The sequence below is a fragment of the Entelurus aequoreus genome, linkage group LG07, assembly GCF_033978785.1.
Source record: "Entelurus aequoreus isolate RoL-2023_Sb linkage group LG07, RoL_Eaeq_v1.1, whole genome shotgun sequence".
Taxonomy (NCBI): domain Eukaryota; kingdom Metazoa; phylum Chordata; class Actinopteri; order Syngnathiformes; family Syngnathidae; genus Entelurus; species Entelurus aequoreus.
Window position 1 is genome coordinate 30,134,228 of NC_084737.1, and position 21,058 is coordinate 30,155,285.

The 21,058-nt window shown below is 39.7% G+C and overlaps 1 protein-coding gene across 1 annotated transcript; it reads left to right on the forward strand.

Moving 5' to 3' along the window:
- Nucleotides 1-6,589: 6,589 nt before the first annotated feature.
- Nucleotides 6,590-16,422, forward strand: copz1 (COPI coat complex subunit zeta 1). The gene is made up of 9 exons (XM_062053201.1): nt 6,590-6,736; nt 7,766-7,834; nt 8,229-8,310; nt 8,398-8,489; nt 9,229-9,284; nt 9,365-9,442; nt 10,486-10,537; nt 11,288-11,326; nt 15,071-16,422. The coding sequence occupies exons 1-9, from the start codon at nt 6,719-6,721 to the stop codon at nt 15,116-15,118; spliced, it is 534 nt and encodes a 177-aa protein (XP_061909185.1). The 5' UTR covers nt 6,590-6,718; the 3' UTR covers nt 15,119-16,422.
- Nucleotides 16,423-21,058: the final 4,636 nt, after the last annotated feature.

Genomic DNA, 21,058 nt, shown 5'->3' on the forward strand with positions numbered 1-21,058 from the left:
TTTTAATGCTAGACATAGGTAGACCCGAAAATAATACATTACAGTAATCGAGACGAGACGTAACGAACGCATGAATAATAATCTCAGCGTCGGTGGTGGACAAAATGGGACACATTTTAGTGATGTTACAGAGATGAAAGAAGGCTGTTTTAGTAAAACTCTTAATGTGTGACTCAAATGAGGGAGTTGGGTCAAAGATAATACCAAGATTCTTTACCGAGTCGCTTTGTGTAATTGTATTGTTGTCAAATGGCGGCGCATTGCTATGCAGCGGCTTGCTAACGCTCTTGGGAGTGTAGAACGATTTGGCAAAAAACACCCGCCATTTCTGTCAATTTCATGGCTGGCTCAAAGCATGAACACTCTGTGATCACATACGACCGACAGACAATTCTGGATGTGGATGGATCGGCTCGTTATAGACTGAAAGATGCATGTACGGTGGACCTCCTCGCTAGCATGGGAATACTTCGCGGGCTACATCGAGCGGCCTTTGTAGCAGCGGAGTCAAGTGCTAGCGGTGACCGCCAATGGAGACGACGTAAGCGGTGTGAGCGGAAGCAGAAGCGGGGATGCCGAGCGGGGCTAACAACAAAGGGAAAAGCTAACCAAAGAAGCGTGGAGTCTCCGGGTAAGAAGCCATTTAAACTAGAACTAGCCGGCGCCAGGCTGGATAATCCCTGCACACATAGCAATTCTCTTAGAATAAAACACAACTCACATAATGTTTTTTCTTTTGTGACCGTGTCAGAGGCAGACATACATTGTACTGAGGTAGCTAACTATGATGCGTTAAGTTTATCGCAACATCAAGCAAACAATCTGAATATTCCCGTCGTATCAATTCCTAGATATGGTCGAAACTATTTAAAGTGCACTACGCATAATAAACGCAACATTATTAATATTTCTACTTTGGATAATTTCAACAAACAATCCACTACCTATAATATGGGCTTTTTAAACATAAGGTCATTGTCTTCCAAAACGTTATTAGTTAATGAAGTCATTAGAGACAGCAAACTTGACGTCGTTGGTCTCGCCGAGACCTGGCTCAAACCAGACGATTTTTTTGCTGTAAATGAGGCATCTCCTCCTAACTATACCAATACACATGTTGCCCGACCTCTTAAAAGGGGAGGGGTGTCGCACTAATATACAATGAAAACTATAATTTTACACCTAACCTAAATAATAAATATAACTCGTTTGAGGTGCTCACTTTGAGGTTTGTCACACCGCTGCCTCTCCACCTGGCTGTTATCTACCGCCCCCCTGGGCCCTATTCAGACTTCATCAGTGAATTCTCAGAGTTTGTTGCTGATCTAGTGACACACGCCGACAATATAATCATAATGGGGGACTTTAATATCCATATGAATACCCCATTGGACCCTCCATGCGTGGCGCTCCAGACTATAATTAAAAGCTGTGGTCTTACACAAATAATAAATGAACCCACGCATCGCAACGGTAATACGATAGATCTAGTGCTTGTCAGGGGTGTCACCACCTCTAAAGTTACGATACTCCCGTACACTAAAGTAATGTCCGATCATTACCTTATAAAATTCGAAGTTCTGACTCATTGTCAACAAACTAATAATAATAATAATAACTACTATAGCAGCCGCAACATTAATGCTGCCACAACGACGACTCTTACTGACCTACTGCCTTCGGTAATGGCACCATTCCCAAATTATGTGGGCTCTATTGATAACCTCACTAACAACTTTAATGACGCCCTGCGCGACACCATTGATAGTGCAGCACCGCTAAAGCTAAAAAGGGCCCCTAAAAGGCGTACCCCATGGTTTACAGAAGAAGCTAAAGCCCAGAAATTATCATGTAGAAAGCTGGAACGCAAATGGCGTGCAACTAAACTTGAGGTTTTCCACCAAGCATGGTGTGATAGTTTAATAACTTATAAACGCATGCTTACCTCAGCTAAAGCTAAATATTACTCAAATCTCTTCCACCTCAACAAAAATGATCCTACATTTTTGTTTAGTACAGTAGCATCGCTAACCCAACAAGGGACTCCTCCCAGTAGCTCCACCCACTCAGCAGATGACTTTATGAATTTCTTTAATAAGAAAATTGAAGTCATTAGAAAAGAGATTAAAGACAATGCATCTCACCTACAACTGGGTTCTATTAACACAAATACGACTGTATATACGACGGATACCGCCCTCCAAAATAGTTTCTCTCTCTTTGATGAAATAACATTGGAGGAATTGTCAAAATGTGTAAATGGGACAAAACAAACAACATGTTTACTTGACCCAATTCCTGGGAAACTTATCAAGGAGCTTTTTGTATTATTAGGTCCATCAGTGTTAAATATTATAAACGTATCACTTTCCTCTGGCACTGTTCCCCTAGCATTCAAAAAAGCGGTTATTCATCCTCTACTCAAAAGACCTAACCTCGATCCTGATCTCTTGGTAAACTACCGGCCGGTGTCCCACCTTCCGTTTATCTCGAAAATCCTCGAAAAAATTGTCGCACAGCAGCTAAATGAACACTTAGCGTCTAACAATCTCTGTGAACCTTTTCAATCCGGTTTCAGGGCAAGTCACTCTACGGAGACAGCCCTCGCAAAAATGACTAATTATCTATTGCTAACGATGGATTCTGATGCTTCATCTATGTTGCTGCTTCTTGATCTTAGCGCCGCTTTCGATACTGTTGATCATAATATTTTATTAGAGCGTATCAAAACGCGTATTGGGATGTCAGACTTAGCCTTGTCTTGGTTTAACTCTTATCTTACTGACAGGATGCAGTGTGTCTCCCATAACAATGTGACCTCGGACTATGTTAAGGTAACATGCGGAGTTCCCCAGGGTTCGGTTCTTGGCCCTGCACTCTTTAGTATTTACATGCTGCCGCTAGGTGACATCATACGCAAATACGGTGTTAGCTTTCACTGTTATGCTGATGACACCCAACTCTACATGCCCCTAAAGCTGACCAACACGCCGGATTATAGTCAGCTGGAGGCGTGTCTTAATGAAATTAAACAATGGATGTCCGCTAACTTTTTGCAACTCAACGCTAAGAAAACGGAAATGCTGATTATCGGTCCTGCTCAACACCGACATCTATTTAATAATACCACTTTAACATTTGACAACCAAACAATTAAACAAGGCGACTCGGTAAAGAATCTGGGTATTATCTTCGACCCAACTCTCTCGTTTGAGTCACACATTAAGAGTGTTACTAAAACGGCCTTCTTTCATCTCCGTAATATCGCTAAAATTCGTTCCATTTTGTCCACAAGCGATGCTGAGATCATTATCCATGCGTTCGTTACATCTCGTCTCGATTACTGTAACGTTTTATTTTCGGGCCTCCCTATGTCTAGCATTAAAAGATTACAGATGGTACAAAATGCGGCTGCTAGACTTTTGACAAAAACAAGAAAGTTTGATCATATTACGCCTATACTGGCTCACTTGCACTGGCTTCCTGTGCACCTAAGATGCGACTTTAAGGTTTTACTACTTACGTATAAAATACTACACGGTCAAGCTCCTGCCTATCTTGCCGATTGTATTGTACCATATGTCCCGGCAAGAAATCTGCGTTCAAAGAACTCCGGCTTATTAGTGATTCCCAGAGCCCAAAAAAAGTCTGCGGGCTATAGAGTGTTTTCTATTCGGGCTCCAATACTATGGAATGCCCTCCCGGTAAAAGTTAGAGACGCTACCTCAGTAGATGCATTTAAGTCTCATCTTAAAACTCATTTGTATACTCTAGCCTTTAAATAGACTCCCTTTTTAGACCAGTTGATCTGCCGTTTCTTTTCTTTTCTTTTCTACTCTGCTCCCAACCCGGGGTGGACCGCTAGCCTGTCCATCAGATGGGGACATCTCTACGCTGCTGACCCGTCTCCGCTCGGGATGGTTCCTGCTGGCCCCACTATGGACTGGACTTTCGCTGATGTGTTGGACTTTCACAATTATATGTCAGACCCACTCGACATCCATTGCTTTCGGTCTCCCCTACATATGCGGTCCTCTCCAAGGTTTCTCATAGTCATTCACATTGACGTCCCACTGGGGTGAGTTTTACTTGCCCGTATGTGGGCTCTGTACCGAGGATGTCGTTGTGGCTTGTACAGCCCTTTGAGACACTTGTGATTTAGGGCTATATAAATAAACATTGATTGATTGATTGATTAAGGTGGTATTATTAAATAGGTGCTGGTGTCTAGCAGGACCGATAATCAGCATTTCCGTTTTTTCTTTGCATTAAGATACAAAAAGTAGCTGGATATCCATTGTTTGATTTCATTTAGACATGCCTCCAGGTGACTACAATCTGGCGTGTTGGTCAGCTTTAGGGGCATGTACAGTTGGGTGTCATCAGCATAATAATAATGTCATCTAGCGACAGCATGTAGATGCTGAAAAGTGCAGGGCCAAGAACCAAACCCATGTTCCACATACTCCAAGGTCACATTGTTATGGGAGACACGTCCTGCACCAATTACATTGAGTTCAAATAATTTGAATAGGAGACATTGATTTGAGATACAAGTGTTTTGACTTTGTCTGTCACAAAGCCAATTAGACTTAGACTTCCTTTTATTGTCATTCAAATTTGAACTTTACAGTACAGATAAGAACAACATTTTGTCACATTAGCTCGTTGTAGTGCAGGATAAAAGAGCAATAATATGCAGATATATAAATAAATAGATTACTGTACAGATAAATATATTGCACTTTTGCATATGCATCCACGTTTATGGATGTATGTTATATAGTCTTTATATTTTCTTTATATTCCAGCGAGTTAATCTGTTTTTGGGGAGGTTACAATTCGGGGGTTAACTTACAATTAAGCTTGTAAATTAAAGTACTATATGGTAATAGTGTTGTAGCATTAGTATGAATGTGAGCAGAAAGTACAGTCGTCCTTTGTCACACGACGTTTCAAATATTGCGGTTTGACCACATAATGGATATTTTGGGGATATATAGACATTTTAAAGCCTATATTTGGTTCAAAATTAAGCACTTTCAAGCATAGAATGGCTACATAAAATACAAATATCAATACTACAGTTGTTTTGGCCACGAGAGGAGATCTATCGTGGCCACTGAATGGCTCAGCCTCAGGCAGCTCTGCTTTATGCTGATAAAACTTTACACTCTTCAAATTGGATTTTAAGAGTGTAAAGATTACTAAAGTGGGTTATTTCATATCAAGAGGGTTCTTATAATGTAAAAAAAAAAAACGCATTCGGAAAGGTCATGAACAATTTTTATTATACTTTATAGTAGCTATGAAAACATTTGATTTATAATCAATAATTATAAATAAATAAAAAACTTTCTTTAATATTTTAGACTTTTGTTAAGGGCTCAGAATAAGGGTTTTAAATTGTGGCACACCCTCCCCTCAGAAATTACCAAGGCTCAATAGCAGAGATGCTATAAGAGGGAAGAGGCAGGGAAAGGAGGATGTTGGTTACCGGACGCTCTGCTTAATGCTGATAAAATGAACACTTGATTCTAAGGAAGGGAACTAACACAATGTTGTGGTTGTGCTGGCATTTACAGAGAAAAAACCCAACCAACTTAATTATTGCATTTTCTTCAGCAACAAGAATAACTGACATATTTTGGAAATATGCATGAATTTGTTCAACATGACAGATACATCTATTGATAATGAATGTGTTTCAGCTCATGACTGTCCCTGTCATCAATATAATACAGTTCACAGAATATTTACTCATCACTTTGTCAACACGCATACAGTATGTCTTTAACATACTCTGTGAGCAACAATTCAAGCACTACATATGATATCCTAAGTGTAAAGTTCATCATAAAATCCATGGTTTAACATCGCAAACAATCATGGTTGGCCACACTGTTTTGAATAAAAATACTTCATGTATACTCAACACTAAAATAACAGTTTCTGCCTTTAGCCCGACACATGCACATTTTTATTTTAAACTTAACATAGAAAATATCTTAAAGAAAGACAAAACACTGATGTCATTTATAGACTATGATAGAGGGAAAACCCCATTGGCCTTGTTTTCCCAATGTTTCCCAGAAGAAGGAGGTATGATAATTGGAGTTGGTTGAATGTAGGAGGGAGTTAAAACACATTTATATATATATTTTTTTTTCACACAAAAAATGTCACATCCATATTTGGAAATGACAATTATTATATAATAACTATATAAAATAAAATTATTATTAGTTCAAATCAATCTGTCTGTTACTAGGAAGTTGTGGATCGTCACACAGTTCCATTATGCTAATGTAATGTTGCACAATCATATAATTTATGTTGTATCAATAGTTGTTTTTTTGGTCCCTTTATTTTCTATTTCTATGTTTGGAAAATGCTGTTTTATTGTAGAATGATTGTGGCTGTGAACGTGCATCGTAAATGCCAAGAGATACAGTCACTTTTATTGCGATTTGGCATTATCTAAACATCATTCAATTTGAACATTGCTTTAACAACATACAATATTTCAAGGTGTCAAAGACGACAAATATGATTGAATAGCCTTTTTTTTCAGTAGGGTTGCCTTTAAGTGCGCCACATTGTACACGTCACACAGGAAGCTGTGCCAGCCAATAGGAAAGAGTCTAACTCACTGTGCCTGTCACGTGGTCTCCGGCTACAACGACTAGGCTACACGATATTGCTAACACGAAACAAGATGGGTACTCACGCATTGGTAACGTTCCTATACATTTTAACTTGATACATTAGTTTTGTTGAAATATGCCAAGTGTTATCAACTAAGTCATGTGCTAATAGAGTGAACGCGGTGGCCGGAGGCAGATTTGCAAAGCAAATTATCTTTACGTGGAACAAACTGTTGGCCACCGAGCTAGCTTCCGTAAGGTTATCTTCTGTTGTGTAGGTTGTGGTGATGTGGAAGTGTCACAGCTCACCTTTTACTTTGCATTTAACACTTTGCTATTTGGCTGCATTTAATTGAGTAATCAAAATAAAGTGACATTTTGTCGATTTCTGGTCAATCCTAAATTGTTTAACTTGTAACTATTTGCGGTATTACACGGAGGCCCCTGAAGGGACATGGTGGGAAAAAATGTTTTGCGAGATCTCGCAATACTTTTGCGAGACTTTGCAAATTGCGAGATCTCGCAAAAGTCTTTTTTTTTCTATGTCAGTGAACCGAAAGTAAAACAGACACAGCGAGAGTGAACCGGAAGTGAAACAGACAACGCGATGGAGGACCCTACCCATCATCTGTGGGAGAAGTTTATTGATTTCTATTTTAGTATTGGCCTAACATATATAGACATCAAATCGTATTATGGTCCCACAACAGAGCACAGATGATGGGTAGGGTCCCGCATGCTCCTGCTCCTCCATCGCTGTTTCACTTCCGGTTCACTGACATAGGAAAAAAAAACTTTTGCGAAATCTCTCAAAAAGTATTGCGAGATCTTGCGATAAGTATTACAAAATCTCGCGATAAGTATTGCGAGATCTCGCGATAAGTATTGCGAGATCTCGCGAAAAGTATTGCGAGATCTTGCGAAAAGTATTGCGAGATCTCACGGAAAGTATCGCGAGATCTCGTGGAAAGTATCGCGAGATCTCGCTAAAAGTATTGCGAGATCTCGCTAAAAGTATTGCGAGATGTCGCAAAACATCCATGTCCCTTTAGGGGCTCAGTAGTATTATGTAACAGAATGACAAAACAATATTTATTAGCAATGTGTTGCTTTACCAGGAACCATCCTTGTACACTGTAAAATCAATTCTCATCCTGGACAACGATGGAGACAGACTTTATGCCAAGGTATGCTATTGTAAATATATTACATTTATTGTTGACATATTTTTTGTAAGTAAGATTCAAAACTCAACTTCCACAAACCAAATAGGATGACCCAAGTTTTGTTCATATGATAAATCTTCCATCCATCCATCCATTTTCTACCGCTTGTCCCTTTCGGGGTCGCGGGGGGGGGGCTGGAGCCTATCTCAGCTGCATTTGGGCGGAAGGCGGGGTACATCCTGGACAAGCCGCCACCTCATCGCAGAGCCAACACAGATAGACAGACAACATTCACACTCACATTCACACACTAGGGACCATTTACTGTTGCCAATCAAACTATCCCCAGGTGCGTGTCTTTGGAGGTGGGAGGAAGCCGAAGTATCGTAATATTAAACATTTTATTCATCCACAGTATTATGATGACACGTACCCCACAGTGAAGGAACAGAAAGCTTTTGAGAAGAACATATTCAACAAAACGCACAGGACTGACAGTAAGAGAAGTCACAATAATAACCAACAATTGAAAATAAGTGCTATTACGTCCCTGAAACTTCTGATTTATTTTTGTGTTCCACTAGGTGAGATAGCATTCCTGGAAGGCCTGACTGTTGTTTACAAGAGCAACATAGACCTCTTCTTTTATGTTATTGGAAGTTCACAAGAAAATGAGGTAATGTTTAATTACATTTGTTTCTTTGCTATTATATTTCTATCAAACGAGGATGGCAACATGGTGCAGGGTTGTTATGTCTGTAGAAGTTGTGACTGAGCATACTTTGAAATCATTATTATTGATTAAATAAGGTGCCACCTTAATTGCTTTGTCTTATAAAAATACATTGTGCATAAAAAAAAAATTACCCTGACCTGCATTCACAAATAAATAAAAAAATATCCCAGCTACATTTGGAAAGTAATTGGTTATATTAGAGTAATTCACAATGTACATTTTTAGAACAGTAGAAATTCACATACTGCGTTTTTTAAGTTAATGTAAATTGATCCCATTTAAAGCTGCAGCGTTATTTTAGTAATCGAGAATTCCAACGATTATTTTGTTGGATTAATCAATATTCCAACATGTATTTGAGGGAAAATAGTTTAAATAAAAAACTAATTCACATTATCAACATTGAAATTGCACTTTTGGAGCACTTGTGCATTTTTATTAGGTACCATACACTCATTAAAATATGATTTAAAGCTACAAAATATAAATCAAAACTTTTCTAATGAAATTAATCGATGAATCATTGCAGCACTAGTCCTATTCAATTTAGTATCAGAATATATATATACAGTATATAATGAATATGACAATGATCCTGCCCACATAGATGTTAGAATGAGTGTGCGCCTAAAAATAAATATGCTCACAAAACAAGTCTAATCAAAGCTTTTCTTAACAGCTTATGCTTATGGCTGTTCTCAACTGCCTTTTTGACTCTCTCAGTCAGATGCTGAGGTATGTCTTTGTTAATTTTTCAAGTTGAATATCCTCTACGTTGTTCCAGAACAAAATCCTTTCTTATTTTTCCTCTACAGAAAAAATGTTGAACGCAGAGCTTTGTTGGAGAATATGGAGGGGCTCTTCCTTGCTGTGGATGAAATCGTAGATGGGGGGTCAGTTAAAAATTATCCTCTTAAAGGGGAACTGCACTTTTTTGTGGAATTTTGCCTATCGTTCACAATCATTATGAAAGACATGATGACCGATGTGTTTTTTTTTTAATGCATTCTAACTCGTTAATAAAAAGTCAGTTTACAGCGCAGCCAATCGGAGGTACTTTATTCCGCCCATAAAACCCAATAAAAAACTATCAAAAAAGCACCAACAATACTCCATTTACATTTCATAACTTGTATATTAACCAAGTATTAGTGATATTATTATAAGCGATAACGCGACAAACAATTTATAGCAGCGCTGTGAACACTAGCGTGTGTCCCTATGTTTACATCATCGAATGGTAAGGTGCTTCCTCATTTTGTTGCTCGTGAAAGTTTATTCTAGATCATAAATCATGCCTCTCACCTGGAAAATAGAAGAATGAGGACGTATTCCGACAAGTTGGTACACTTTGACATCCAATTTAGAACCGGAAATGGTGAGAATGACACGAAAAGATGCTCGGCTCCACCCCCCTTTTCTTCGTGAGGATTATGAGTCTTCATCTAAACGGGAATATATCAACATCCTAATGACAGACATTGTACAGTAAGTGATTTTATGTCTGTTGGCTCTCATGAAGTCTGCAGTGGGTAAAAATCAGTGATGTAGTGGGGGGAAAAAGCGAACGTTGTGATGCATATGTGTAAAATGTACAAAATACATAAATATTAAATGTTATTATGAATGTGCCCATTACTACAACACATATATACTTACAGCATGTATATACAACTTTAATGTAGGCGATTGGATGTTTTTTAAGGGCTTTTATAGGCCGAATAGAGCGACTCCCATAGGCTCCGTGGTAAGCTGACTTTTGATTGCATTTAATTAATAGTTAGAATGCATTAAAAACAATTTTTAATCCGTCATGCCTTTCATAATTATTGTGAACGATAAGAAAAATTCCAAACAAAGTGCAGTTCCCCTTTTTAAGGCTTTCAGAGCTAAAGTGAAGATTGTGTGTTGAGGTTGTGTGTGCTGCCTCCTGCAGGGTGATACTTGAGAGTGACCCCCAGCAAGTTGTACACCGCGTGGCCCTCAGAGTAAGCCTCCTCCTTCTCTTTGTCTTAAACTCTTGGCATTCGGGTTGGCAGACCTACGCCCAAATCATGAATGCCGTCTCTAAGTTATCCGCTTAAGGCTCACTGTTTTGTGTCAGAGAATGCAACATGTGCTCTCCACCCTTACGGTGTAATCTAACCTATTTTCAACTTGCCCCAACACCCTGTTTTTTAAAAGGACACATTAAATATAATATGTAATGTATGAGTATGTGATAATCAACCCAAACTTTTGACTGTGAGCATCAAGGCTAACAACAATGTTGAAATAGTTTGCCAGCTAATGGCACTCTTAACTACAGCTTTCCTTTCACACTTTTTAAAGGTAACAAGTGTTTTGTTGTAAGGCCATTGTGTAAAAAAACAACTACATGACATATACTTAGGAGTTGATTATTTGCATCTTGGCATGAAAAACACAAAGTTCTCTTACCTAAAGTTCAAGTGTTTTAGTCCAGTAAGATTATGTAGGTCAACTCTGATCCCAATTTCGTAAAATGGCGCCCTCTGGTGGCAAGATTTAACTCGTGACACTGGCAACCAACATGTGTAACTACTAACTCTCTTCTCACATACTTCCTAATTTCCTTTAAAAAAATATTTAAAGGTGATCATATTAGGATTTTATTAGACTAATTAGACTGTATTTGGCCCCTAAACTAAAATTAGTCTGGCACCCTTGTCCACATTGTGTTGTATGATATCTGACCATGAACTTATTTGTTCCTTTAGGGGGATGACGTGCCTTTGACTGAACAGACCGTTACTCAGGTTGGTGGGATTTTCCTCCATATCCTTCGTTACAGGGGCCGTACTTATCAAGCTTCTCAGAATTACTCCTAAGAAGTCTGCTAAGAGTTGACTTAAGAGTAAATAAATTCTTCGCTGAAAGCTGCACTTAAAAGTTAGTTATCAAGCGTCTTACTCACACTTTCAGCGAAGTGTAGGACTGAATCTTAAGTGTCACACTCAGAGCTGAATTACGACATGACTATGTGCCGTAAATGGAATTTTAGGTGACGTCATTTCTGTGTCCATTGAAATGACCAATCACGGAAGGGAATCCGTTGTCTAAGAATAAAGAAATATCTTGGAAATATTTAAGTGGACAATGGGAGTGTATATTTTGACAATAAACAACAAAATAATACAAAACAAACTAGTCCCCGCCGGCACTCACGCTACCGCTCCCTCTCTTCTGTCGCCCACACACTCACTGACGTCACTCACCTCACGGCCACACACATACGCTACTGTCATAACATTTTCTTTCCAATTCATTAATTAGGCAACTAATTTGAAACTGGTGTGGGTGGCTCTATATATACTAGCCCACTGCAGCCACATGCAGAAATCAACATGGAATCGAAAAGTATTAAATCTGTGACAAAAATAATACCCGCTCTGTCCAAACGATACCATTTGATCAGCTGCTCGTCATCAAACAAATCCAGAACATCGTTCCGCTCCCTGAATGTTCGCGCACGTCTCTCTCGCCTCAGTGCCATCCCCCGCTGGCAACTCCTAACCACTTAAGACACCTCTGAAGGTCTCTTAAATATCGTGGAGAGTAGGAGTGATTCTTAGACTTAAGAACATTGATAAAAAGCTTTTATTCTTAAGTTTGAGAGTAGGACTACATTTCGCAAATTCTCAGGACTTAAGTGTAAAATGGCACTCTAAGAAGCTTGATAAGTACGGCCCCAGATCTTTACTTGCAGACTTGGTTATTTTAGAAACAAGCTGTAATTAGATGGAGACAAATAATTGGAATAAAGGCTTAATCAGACAAATAATGCTTCATATAAACATGTCAGTTAGAAGATTCTGATTCGATAAGGTCCATAAAGAAAACATTTTTTATTCCGAGTTCCAACGAGAGGGGTTATTTATGCCGATTGTTATTCTGAATGGTGTCCATGTCTTTGCAGTCAGGGTAAAATCACCTTCACCGCGCATGTGCGCTACGTCAGCATTTGAGATAGACGGATGTTTATCGCCTATAAGAAAACATGGCAGGAGGGAAGCAGAATTGGTCTTGCTGACATAACCTTTCTGTTAGAAACGTTAAGATAACTCAGGATTGTTGGACGCCTTGATTGTTGAAAAGTTAGAAACACATAGATGTACAAAACAGTTCATAAAAAACTGCAGCAAGCCAGACTACACCGAACTGTCGACCAAATAAAAACATTGTTCGAACAGTTTGAAGGCTTCTTATTACAAAGTTAAACGTCAAACTGGTGTAAGTGGTACTGACGCCTTTAGCTTTCAGTTTTACCGTCTGATAGATTACTTTATTGTCAAACTTGTCTTGTAACGGTGTGGATGTCGGTTTGCAGCGACATCCAAACAGTCGCTTTGGCGCCACGTCACATCTATGAAATCCCGCCCGGCGATCCTGATTGGTTAATTATTTTTTGTTATCTGGAAGAAGCTTGCAATGCCTTCGAGCCCAGACCTTTGTGTTGAGCTTAGCGAACTACAAGGGTCTGGCGAGAGTCAGGTTACACAAACGCACCCATCTGCTGAAACCGATGAAAAGCGTGAATGCTTTTGAAGCATGCACATGGGGATTTATCGGAAAACTTACCGACTTAATTTTAATTTATTATCTGTTAATGAACTTATCAAATATCGGCCCAGGCCTCGTGGTAACACAGTATTATCACGGATCTTGTGGCGTCAATGCAGAGGAGGCTGCCGTTGTTTAAAGGCATTTTGAACACGGCCTATTTCAGACTGCCATCAAATATTGAACTTGTTAAATTTTTTGTCGTGTCTCCGCTGGATGAGTGACGGATGACCATGTTTTGTGTTCAATGTTAACACCGTCTTTGGCGGAGCACAGTGAATGGCCGAACTGCCGTTCTAAACAGGCAATGCGTGAACGCCCCTTCAGATAACACCTGTTAATGTTACATTATTTCAAGTTAACTAACATTATCCAAGTAAAACTTATTGGGAAACCGTTACCAGCCTTCAAGTGCCAGTTTGTTTACAAAGATCCTAGGTACAGTATTGTGCACACATTTTAGGCAGGTGTTAAAAAGAAGCAGTAAGAATGCTTTCAAACATGGAGGTGTTAATTGTTGTTGGATCGGATTGGAGAAATGTTGCGCATGTAAACATGGTTATAGTAGCATTCTACACTTTTTCTGAAGCGTGCATTCATTCAAACTGCAAATAAACAATTTGCATGGTGTAATATTTGCACTGAAACTGTAAAGTTAAGAACAATGTGATGTAGAAATACCATGTACTAACACACATTTGCATGGCAACTGTTTATGTGAGTGTTTATACACGTGCAGATTTAAGAAGTCTTAATGCAATGATAATAATACATACGTTTAGTTACCTTTTGATGTTACCCTAAACCAGGGGTCGGCAACCTTTACCACTCAAAGAGCCATTTTGGCAAGTTTCACAAATTAAAGAAAGTAATGGGAGCCACAAAAAAATGTCTAAAATTTAAAATGAAAAACACCGCATACAAAGCTTAAATGCTTTGTGCTATGTTAACCAGGGGTCTCCGACACACGCACCAGCACGCACTTTGATGTGGAAATTTGATGTTATACTTGCCAACCCTCTCATTTATCCCGGGAGACTCCCGAATATCAGAGCGTGATGACACTGCAATTGGCACCCTCTGCGGTCTGCCCTAACAGTGTACCTGCTCGACCACATGTAGAATGCAGCTTCAGTTTGCTCACGTAATTGACAGCAAGGCTACTACCTCAGCAGCCACACATCTTACACTGACGGTACCAATACCCAGAATCCCATGCAGCCCCAACTCTTCCGCTCAACCAACGCACGGAAGGGGGGGGGGGGGGGTTTGATGTGTGGGGGGATTTGGTGGTAGCGGGGGTGTATAATGTAGACCGGAAGAGTTAGGGCTGCATGGGATTCTGGGTAATGGTTGTGTTGTGTTTATGTTGTGTTACGGTGGGATGTTCTCCAGAAATGTATTTTTCATTCTTTTTTGGTGTGGGTTCACAGTGTGGCGCATATTTGTAACGTAACAATGTTAAAGTTGTTTGATATGGCTACCGTCAGTGTAAGCTGTGTGGCTGATGAGTAAGTATGCTTTGCTGTCCCCTGTGTGTGCAAGGAATAACAACATGCGGCTGGACTGGCACGCTATATGTAAATGCTATAGAGGACAATTACTGCAGTGCAATTAGGGCACGCCCTTTATTTAGTAATTAGAGTGTAAATAGGATTATTTTTTCCCTGGGAGTAATCTATGAGAGACACTGAGATCCATAAATCTCCTGGGAAAATCGGGGGGGTCGGCATGTATGTAGCTGAGCCGCATCAGAGTGGTCAAGGAGCCGCATGCGGCTCCGGAGCCGCGGGTTGCCGACCCCTGCCCTAAACGCACCATATTTCCAATGTATATATTTTAGTGGTTGTCATCCTGTTATAAATAGTATTTATTCAACAACAGTGATCAGTATATTTCGGAGTTTGAATTTGTGATTTGAAACGAATTTCACTTCCCAGGTCCTACAGTCTGCCAAAGAACAGATTAAGTGGTCCCTTCTACGATAGTCTGACCAGAAGATCCACTGTACAGCACTGATCCACATCCTCCTTATTCCTCTCCTACAATCACAGCTTGACACATCCAGTCATACCTCCACTTCAATTTTGAATACTTTTTTGTGTGACATTTAGAACAGCAGGATAAAAAGATAAGGTGTACATTCCAGTACGCGGGTTGAACTGTTTTAATTATGTAAATCAGCGTATTGCTCCATGACATCTTATAAACCTTATTGTAACCGGGGACAACATTCCACGCCTTTCCCCCACTTTTGCTTTATCATGTGTTGTCATTGTTTTGTGATGAATCATTTTGCATTACGCCTCCTAACATGTACATCATGTACTGCAATGTTCATCACCGGTTTCCAGGGATTATTTTAACTTGCCTTCTTCCATCATCACACAATTTTAATAAATGTTTGTTGATGCTGTCTAAAAATGTGCTGCGCATTGTGTCGTTTTCCTGAACAAGATGTGTTTTCATTGTGTAATGATTTACATTTATGTAACAAATTTAGCTTATCAGCGGTCCCCTGAGTGTCTTTAGTCCTTTATGGTTTTAACAACCTAATAGGAGTGAGGGCTCCATCTGCTGGTGTGTGTATCACGGTGCAATACGTCCTCCAGTGACCTAATGCTGAGGCTGTACAGTATTTTTCATGCATTTAATGGAGTCATACTTGAAGTTGACCCATTCATTCATTACTCCTTGGTAGAGCCAGCTTGTATCATAAATTGCATATGCAGCTTCCTTAATGCATCCCTAATTGCTGAGACTGTACAGTTTTATGCAGGCGCATACATTTTAAGGCGTCATACTTGATCCATTCATTCATCCCTCCTTGGTAACGCCACCATGTACCATAAATCGTATGTGTTTCCTTCAATGCACCCCCACCTTTATACTGTCCCACACCTATTTTAATGCAAATAAGGGATAGGCAGCAGACTGAAATATCAAAATAGGCACTAGATTATATTACTACTATATGACAAATATTGGAGAGAATAGATGAAATGATGTATGCCTTCTTGCAAAATATGTGTCCACACAGTGCATGCAAACTGATATGTTACAGTCGCATTTGTCAGTAGTAAAGTTTATGCCTCCTTTCTTTGACAGAATAGGAAAAACATTTACAACTTATATGGTCATTTCTGCAACTGGCCATGTTTTTATACCTGGCAATTTGTTCTAGACATCAAAGCATAAAACATGTATGGTTGAGAGCGTTAACCAAAAAGCATGACACGCATTAACGGTAATGTCAGACTGGGAAATAAAACTTTATGGCTCAAGAAAAAATGTTGTAGATCTCTTCCACTGGTGAAAAAAAAAAAGATCAAATAAAAGTGGCATTTCCCCTACTCAGTGTAAACGTATATCATTGATTGGAACTAATTGCCTGGATCAGTGTACATGTCAGCACCGATTGTTCACTTAAAATCCTACTGGTTTCACTTACTGTATGTCTGGAACTCAAATTACAGTCTAAAGGCTAGATTATACCCTACACCTCACAAAAGTGAGTATACACTCACATTTCACAAACATTTTGTCAAGGCACAATACTAGAAGAATACAACTTCTAATTTAAAGTAGTCAGTGTATAGTATAACTACTGTCCTTTGGCAATAGTCAACATATAGCCATTATTGCCTGAATAGCTGATCACACAAATGAGTACAGTGAACATGTCCAAATTGTGTACAAAGTTGAATATTTATATTGTTGTCTGCCACTGCCTTAATCCTCTTGAACAGGAACTTCACCAGAGCTGCAAAGGTTATTGAAATCTTCTACTCCATAATGACGTCTGGATTCATGTATGGAGAATCAGTATTTCCACTACATCACCTTCACCTTTCTCAGCAATAACTTCATTCAACACTCACCTTGGATGTGTGTTTGGGCTTATTTTGTTAGAAAACTGACCCACATCCACCCATCATTTTTTAGGTATGTTAACCAAGAGACAGACAAACCATCGAACATTTTCATTTTTTTTCATTTATTTATTTATTTCAGGCAATGACATAAAAAAGTACAAAGTTGACAACACATAATAATGTAAATTAATATAGTGCAAAAGGTAATGTATATGTAATGCATGATTGTCCAGTTTTGCCTGAAAGGGTGTGGGAAGAAGATCATTTATTTAATCCCACCCCCAGTTCTCCATTCAATGATTATTCATATGAGTTTCACTCTTACTTTGTTCAAGGATTATAATACAGATGTTGTATCAAAGTGGCATTACCACAGGTAACAATAATTGTTACACTGAACAATAATTTGTATCAACAATGTAAGAATAATAAAAATACCAACAATGGTAATAGACAAAATACCAACAATGGTAATAGACAACATAGTCCATCCATCCATTTTCTACCGCTTATTCCCTTCGGGGTCGCGGGGGGCGCTGGAGCCTATCTCAGCTACAATCGGGCGGAAGGCGGGGTACACCCTGGACAAGTCGCCACCTCATCGCAGGGCCAACACAGATAGACAGACAACATTCACACTCACATTCACACACTAGGGCCCATTTAGTGTTGCCAATCAACCTATCCCCAGGTGCATGTTTTTTTGTGGTGGGAGGAAGCCGGAGTACCCGGAGGGAACCCACGCAGTCACGGGGAGAACATGCAAACTCCACACAGAAAGACAACATAGTAATAATGGTAATAGACAACATAGCAATAATGGTAAGGAAACATTGAGCACATGTTAACACTTTGAGACAGAGTACATCAGCAGGTCAAATTAAAACAAAAAACAAAATGTAACTTTCTGGCTGAGAAAATTGAAGCAAATTGTCAAGAGGTTCACTCTGCATCAGTCTCAGCAACTGTGCACAATAGTTCTCTTGTGAAAGTACAAACCCCGTTTCCATATGAGTTGGGAAATTGTGTTAGATGTAAATATAAACGGAATACAATGATTTGCAAATCCTTTCCAACCCATATTCAATTGAATGCACTACAAAGACAAGAAATTTGATGTTCAAACTCATAAACATTATTTTTTTTTGCAAATAATAACTAACTTAGAATTTCATGGCTGCAACACGTGCCAAAGTAGTTGGGAAAGGGCATGTTCACCACTGTGTTACATGGCCTTTCCTTTTAACAACACTCCGTAAACGTTTGGGAACTGAGTAGACACATTTTTTAAGCTTCTCAGATGGAATTCTTTCCCATTCTTGCTTGATGTACAGCTTAAGTTGTTCAACAGTCCGGGGGTCTCCGTTGTGGTATTTTAGGCTTCATAATGCGCCACACATTTTCAATGGGAGACAGGTCTGGACTACAGGCAGGCCAGTCTAGTACCCGCACTCTTTTACTATGAAGCCACGTTGATGTAACACGTGGCTTGGCATTGTCTTGCTGAAATAAGCAGGGGCGTCTATGGTAACGTTGCTTGGATGGCAACATATGTTGCTACAAAACCTGTATGTCCCTTTCAGCATTAAAGGCGCCTTCACAGATGTGTAAGTTACCCATGTCTTGGGCACTAATACACCCCCATACCATCACAGATGCTGGCTTTTCAACTTTGCGCCTATAACAATCCAGATGGTTCTTTTCCTCTTTGGTCCGGAGGACACAACGTCCACAGTTTCCAAAAACAATTTGAAATGTGGACTCGTCAGACCACAGAACACTTTTCCACTTTATATCAGTCCATCTTAGATGAGCTCAGGCCCAGCGAAGCCGACAGCTTTTCTGGGTGTTGTTGATAAACGGTTTTCGCCTTGCATAGGAGAGTGTTAACTTGCACACACAGATGTAGCGACCAACTGTAGTTACTGACAGTGGGTTTCTGAAGTGTTCCTGAGCCCATGTGGTGATATCCTTTACACACTGATGTCACTTGTTGATGCAGTACAGCCTGAGGGACCGAAGGTCACGGGCTTAGCTGCTTACGTGCAGTGATTTCTCCAGATTCTCTGAACCCTTTGATGATATTACGGACTGTAGACGGTGAAATCCCTAAATTCCTTGCAATAGCTGGTTGAGAAAGGTTTTTCTTAAACTGTTCAACAATTTGTTCACGCATTTGTTGACAAAGTGGTGACCCTCGCCCCATCCTTGTTTGTGAATGACTGAGCATTTCATGGAATCTACTTTTATACCCAATCATGGCACCCACTTGTTCCCATTTTGCCTGTTCACCTGTGGGATGTTCCAAATAAGTGTTTGATGAGCATTCTTCAACTTTATCAGTATTTATTGCCACCTTTCCCAACTTCTTTGTCACGTGTTGCTGGCATCAAATTCTAAAGTTAATTATTATTTGCAAAAAAAAAAAAAGTTTATCAGTTTGAACATCAAATATGTTGTCTTTGTAGCATATTCAACTGAATATGGGTTGAAAATGATTTGCAAATCATTGTATTCCGTTTATATTTACATCTAACACAATTTCCCAACTCATATGGAAACGGGGTTTGTATATAAACAGAGTGAACCCTCTCATCCACTCTTTTTGTCTCTGTGGGTGGAGGCCAGCGTGGCCGCGAGCATACACACATAGAAAAGCAAGGAAAACGTAAAATAAAATACTAGAAATTATCTGGATCACCCCCACAATCTAATCACTTATTCCATTCAGACATAAAAATCCGCCTACAACATTTTTAAATTACCCGAAAAATACAAAATGGTTTGTTCTACCTGGATAGCGGAAAAGCTAACAGGGAACACTTCACTCAAAACGGACGCCATAACATCATCAAATTTCACCAATAAGCATGTAAACACAGCACCAACATTTTGGAATCAGGATGAGGTTATAGAAGAAAGTTAAACATATCAATCTACCTGTGGCAGCATAGGATAAAGTTATGGACAAGTTTCCCCTTTGCATCTCATTGCCCATAACTGTGGTGCATTCAAAGACCCTAAGTTAAAGGCCTACTGAAACCCACTACTACCGACCACGCAGTCTGATAGTTTATATATCAATGATGAAATCTTAACATTGCAACACATGCCAATACGGCCGGGTTAACTTATAAAGTGACATTTAAAATTTCCCGGGAAAAAGCCGGCTGAAACGTCGCGGTATGATGACGTATGCGCGTGACGTAGTCAGTTAAACGGAAGTTATGGTACCCCGTAGAATCCTATACAAAAAGCTCTGTTTTCATTTCATAATTCCACAGTATTCTGGACATCTTTTGCAATTTGTTTAATGAACAATGAAGGCTGCAAAGAAGACAGTTGTAAGTGGGATCGGTGTATTAGCAGCGGACTACAGCAACACAACCAGGAGGACTTTGTTGGAGAGCAGGCGCGCTAGCCGGCGACCTCACCTTGACTTCCTACGTCTCCGGGCCGCCAAACGCATCGGGTGAAGTCTTTCGTCCTTCCGCCGATCGCTGGAACGCAGGTGAGCACGGGTGTTGATGAGCAGATGAAGGCTGGCTGGCGCAGGTGGAGAGCTAATGTTTTTAGCATAGCTCTGTGAGGTCCCGTTGCTAAGTTAGCTTCAATGGCGTCGTTAGCACAGCATTGTTAACCTTCGCCAGCCTGGAAAGCATTAACCGTGTATTTACATGTCCACGGTTTAATAGTATTGGTGATTTTCTATCTATCCTTCCAGTCAGGGGTTTATTTTTTTTGTTTCTATATGCAGTTAAAGCACGATGCTATCACGTTAGCTCGTAGCTAAAGCGTTTCGCCGATGTATTGTAGTGGAGATAAAAGGCACTGAATGTCCATTTCGCGTTCTCGACTCTCATTTTCAAGAGGATATAGTATCCGAGGTGGTTTAAAATACAAATCCGTGATCCACAATAGAAAAAGGAGAGAGTGTGGAATCCAATGAGCCAGCTTGTACCTAAGTTACGGTCAGAGCGAAAAAAAACATGTATTTCACTGCATTCTAGTCCGTCACTCTAACGTTCCTCGTCCACGAATCTTTCATCCTCG